This window comes from Equus asinus, chromosome 6 (assembly GCF_041296235.1).
Source record: "Equus asinus isolate D_3611 breed Donkey chromosome 6, EquAss-T2T_v2, whole genome shotgun sequence".
Classification (NCBI taxonomy): Eukaryota; Metazoa; Chordata; class Mammalia; order Perissodactyla; family Equidae; genus Equus; species Equus asinus.
The window spans coordinates 63,570,160-63,575,327 of record NC_091795.1 but is presented as its reverse complement, the minus strand read 5'-3'; the positions used below and the strand labels follow the sequence as shown (position 1 = coordinate 63,575,327).

Here is a 5,168-nt window from a genome sequence, read left to right as displayed (position 1 = left end):
TGGGTGACCAGGAACCCACTGCAAGGAGGTGGGTAGGCTTTGGGAGTTGGTACCATGCATGAGCCAAGGCTCAAGCTCCTGGTGCACGCTCCAAAGTCCTTCACTTACGAAATACATCCAAAGACAAAATTAAGAATTATGGGGCCGTGGCTACAGAGCATTAGATCCCAAGCACCGGGTTCCTCTGAAGGTGAAGCCCTGTGTGACTGCTCCAGTCATATGCCCGTGAAGTTGGCCCTATACACATGAGGAAGATCTCTAAACCTCAGTAAATGACATAAGTAACAGGAAGCTGAAACAAAAGAAGGAAAACGTACTTCACATACATATTAAGGAAATTTGAGCACTCAGACCCAGAGGCCAAGGATACCATTCACATCTCACCCGGAGGACGAGTTAAAGAGCAGACATCTTTCCTCCCGGGCTGCAAAGCTGACCAGAAGCTGGGGTATATATGGATGAACTGGAATTGGATTTCTGAGCATTAAGTTAGGCTTTATTCCAAAGTGACTTTAGCTGTTCAAAGGGTATTTCATGAAAGTAGATAGACTAATATCAGAGCAACAAAGAGGAGGAAACATTACTAGTTTCCTTTGCCCTAATAACTTATGCTTTTATGGCTTAAGCAGTTCAACAAGAGCTGCACTTCCCAGAGGGTTAGATAAAAAACTTCCTGTTGGCGTTGGCTCCAAACAAGGCCTTTCGTATTTCCGGCATGTTTTGCTGGGCTAAGAGGTCCAGCCGACTTTCCAGGGTATTGGAAACCTTTATTCTCTGATTGCCACTGTAGACCTCCACACCTCCAGCTGCCATCATGGCCAGGTGCACCTCTTGATCAACTCGGACTTCCACACGTTTTTGGGAGACTGATATGTAATCAGGGATGGCTTTTTGCACCGCAGCCTCCACCAGGAGGAGGTCCTGTGGCCTGCAGCGTACAATCACCACGGGCTCCAGCAGCCGGAGCAGTCCCTGGAGCACTAGTTGATCGAGCAGCCCCTGATAGATTTCTGGGTCTGCTACAACCCTGCTGAGTCTCAGCTTCGCCTCATTCAGCAACTCTGAGATGAGGTCATCTCTAGCCCTCAGGACTTTCAGCCTTGCCTGATTCTTTATGGTAGACATCTGGATTTTCTTCTGCTGCTCTATCTGCTTCTCCTTCTTCTCATAATACTCCATAATCTTCAGTCGTTGGGTTTGCACGAGGCGTCCTTTCTCAATGTTGAACTCTTCCTCTGCCTTGGCATCTATTTCTTCTGCCTTCTCATTGGCTTCCTGCTCAATGAAAGCCATCATGTGCTTAATCTGTTTCTGCACATCGACATCACTCAGGGCCATGGCTGCTTCTGGAAAGGGAGGTGGAGCGAGAACTGGTGGACCCTCTGGTTCCCTTGATTTAGGGCAGAGTTTCAGGAGTGTCTCCAGAGCTCCACTTCCTTAGCTGTGGAGTGATAAGGGGAGGAAGAAGAGAGTCAGAGCCAAAGGGAAGGCTCATGGAGACCATCTATCCACTGTTCATTTCACAGATGAAGAAACGGAGGCCCAGAGTGGGAAAGCAACCTGTCCAAGGTCATACCCTGGAAGAACAGAGACTTGAGCCCAGGTTCCTGGAGTTCCACCTCTACTACACTCATCACCTTTTTGTCACCAAATAATATTGAGACAATTAGGACAGACCTAGTCAAGAAGTTTTCTAGTCGGTGATGGCTTAATACTCAGATAGCAAGCTGATGAAATGGAAATGCCAAATTAATAAAGAAATGAAAAACGGAGGCACATTTTGGGTTGAAGAGGGCTGGGGAGAGTCATAAGAAACTCGTGATCAGACAGGATTCAATCCAGGAAGACTGCCTGGAGGCAGAGAGATTTCAAGAGCCCTCAGATGATACAAACAGGCAGAATACTGGTAGGCAGATAGTGGCATCTTGGAAAGAACTGGGAGGTAGGAGGGGTTGAAGGTAGTCTCTTCACTGGAAGTGGTTTCCAAACCTAGATGCATATCTGAACCATCTGGGGAAACTTTCAGAAATATAACTTCCCAGGCCCCACTCCAGACTATTGAGTTAGAATCTCTGCCAGTATGGTCTTGGAATCCATATCTTAAAAGGGCTCCCTGCGATGCCTCACAAGCTCAAGAAAATAATACACGAACAAAATAAGACTAGCAACAAAGAGATATGAAATATTAAACAGAAGCAAACAGAAATTTTGGAGCTAAAAAATATAATCACTGAAATGAAAAAGTCACTAGAGGGGGTTCAAAAGCAGATGTGATTATGGAGAAAAAAGAATCAGCAAACTCAGTGACAGGTCATTTGAAATTATCCAGTCAGAAAAGCAAATAAGAAAAAGAGTGAAGAAAACCTAAGGGACATATGGGATACCATCAAGTGGATCAACATCTGCATTATGGGAGTCCCAAAAGGTGAAGAGAGAGGCCATATATGAAAAGCCCACAGCTGACATCATACTCAGCAGTGAAAAACTGAAAGCTTTTCCTCTAAGATCAGGAACAAGGCAAGGATGCCCACTCCTGCCACTTTTAGTCAACATAATATTGGAAGTCCCTGCTATGGCAATTAGTAAAAAAAAAAAAAAAGAAAAAGGAAGAAAGAAAAGGCAATCAAATTGGAAAGAAAGAAGTAAAATTATCTTTATTCCAAGATGACATAATTTTATGTCTAGAAAACCCTAACAATTCCACAAAAAACTTAGATAAACAAATTCAGCAAAGTTGCAGGATACAAAATCGAGTATATAAAAATCAGTTGCTCTTCTATACACTAACAATGAACAATAGGAAAAGCAAATTAAGAAAACAATCCCATTTACAATATCATCAGAAAGAACAAAATACTAGGAATAAACTTGACCAAGGAAGCTAAATACTTGTATACTAAAAACTATAAAGCACTGCTGAAAGAAATTAAAGACACAAATAAATGGGAAAATATCCCATGATCATGAATTGGAAGACAAAGATCCTAAAGATCTAACATTCAACGCTCTCCCTATAAAAGCCCCAAAGGTATTTTTTTAAGAAATAGAAAAAAAATGCAAAAATTCATAGGGAACCACAAAAGGGCTGGAATAGCCAAAACAATCTTGAAAGAGAAGAAAGCTAGAGGCCTCATTCTCCTGGCTTCAAAACATATTACAAAGCTACAGTGATCAAAACAGTATGGTACTGGCATAAGGAGAGACATATAGATTAATGGAACAGAATAGAGAGCCTAGAAATAAATCCACACATACACAATAACATGATCTTCAACAAGGGTGCCAACACTACACAATGGGGAAAAGATAGTCTCTTCAACAAATGGTGTTGGGAAAACTGAATATCCACATGCAAAAGGATGAAATTGGACCCTTATCTTAGACCATACACAGAAATCAACTCAAAATGGATTAGACTTAAACTTAAGACCTAAAACTATAAAACTCCTAGAAAAACATGTAGGAGAAAGGCTTCATGGTATTGGTCTTGGCAATGATTTCTCGGCAAGAAAAAGCACAAGCAACACAAGCGAAATAGACAAATGGGACTATATCAAACTCAAAATCTGCACAGCAAAGGAAACAATCAGTACAGTGAAAAGACAGCCTACGGAATGGGAGAGAATATTTGCAAATCATATACCTGATAAGGGGTTAATATCCAAAATACATAAGGAACTCCCACAACTCAACAGTAAAAAAAAAAAAAAAGAAAAAGAAAAAACAATTAAAAAATGAACAAAGGATTTAAATAGACATTTCTCTAAAGAAGACATACAAATGAAAAAATGACATGAAAAGACATACAAATGAAAAAATGCTCAACATCACTAAGCCTCTGGGAACTGCAAATCAAAATCATAATGAGATATCACCTTATACCTGTTGGGATGGCTATTATCCAAAAAAAAAAAAAAAAAGAAGCAAAAAATAACAAATGTCAGTGAGGATGTGGAGAACTTGGAACCTTGTACACTGTGAGACTGTAGAATGGTGTAGCAGCTACGGAAAACAGTATGGAGATTCTTCAAAAAATCAAAACTAGAACTACCACATTACCCAGCAATCCCACCTCTGGGTATTTATCTAAAAGAATTGAAAAAAGGATCTCAAAGAGATATTTTCTCTCCCATGTCCACTGCATCATTATTCACTATAGCCAAGAGGCAAAAACAACCCGTGTCCATTGATTGTTGAGTGGATAAAGAAAATTTTGTATATACATACAAGGGAATATTATTCTGCCTTAAATATGACAAGGAAATCCTGTCCCATGCTTCATCATGGATGAACCTAGAGGACAGTATGCTAAATGAAAAAAATCAGTCACAGGACAAATACTGCGTGATTACACTTAAATGAGCTGTCTAAAATTCATTGCAGCAGAAAGTAGAATGGTGGCTGCCAGGGGCTAAGGAAAGGGGGAAATGGAGAGTTGTTATACAATGGGTTTAGAGTTTCTGTCATGCAAGATGAAAAAGTTCTAGAAATCGGCTGTGGAACAATGTGCATATAGTTAACAATACTGTCCTGTACAATCAAAAAATTTGTTAAGAGGGTAGATTTCATGTTATATATTTTTTTTACCATAATTAAAAAAAAAAAAGATAGAATGCTGTCTAGAAAGATGTACCGCTCACCAGGCTTGGTGGAAAAACAGCCCCGTGTTTGTGACAAAGACCAAGTCTTTGGCTTCAACCTTACAAACTGTCATTGGAAATTAAAAAGAAAATTATTTAGCCCACCTATTCCCCATTATTTTAGGATGTAATGTTTTTAAAACTGCACTTTTGTATATAGAGCAAAACATTCTCTGCTCCTAAATAAGACGAGTCAATTAAATGATTAAGGAAAAAATGTTCCCTAGGTAACCCAGCTGGTCGCCAGCTTCAGGAGCCACTGTGAATGAAAGCAGAGAGACTGGGAAATCCAGGAAGCCCCAGGTTCTGTGTGTAGAGGGAAAAATGTACCAGATGAACTCTTACCAGTCCACTGCCAAGGGCTGGCCTTTGCTCTGGCGCCGGGTGTCTGCACACGGAATGTGGAACTTGGAACGCACGCTGGAACCTGGCACTGCTGCTTCCTTCTCTCGGCAGACGACCCTTGCAGTCTGACCAGGCAGCTTGAATCCAAAGAGCCAGGCTGTCACTGGGGAAGGCTGGCCAAGT

At 41.0% G+C, this 5,168-nt stretch overlaps 1 protein-coding gene across 1 annotated transcript; it reads right to left on the bottom strand.

Annotated features, from left to right (window-relative positions):
* Window positions 1-477: 477 nt before the first annotated feature.
* Window positions 478-5,168, bottom strand: ATP6V1E2 (ATPase H+ transporting V1 subunit E2). Its single transcript, XM_014833747.3, has 2 exons — window positions 4,986-5,168; window positions 478-1,441 (listed from the first exon to the last, which is right to left on the bottom strand). Exon 2 carries the CDS (start codon window positions 1,336-1,338, stop codon window positions 658-660), a length of 681 nt encoding a protein of 226 aa, XP_014689233.3. The 5' UTR covers window positions 1,339-1,441; window positions 4,986-5,168; the 3' UTR covers window positions 478-657.

Excerpts from the sequence above, each read along its gene's own strand:
- ATP6V1E2 (XM_014833747.3), bottom strand. The coding sequence starts at position 1,338 with ATGGCCCTGAGTGATGTCGATGTGCAGAAACAGATTAAGCACATGATG.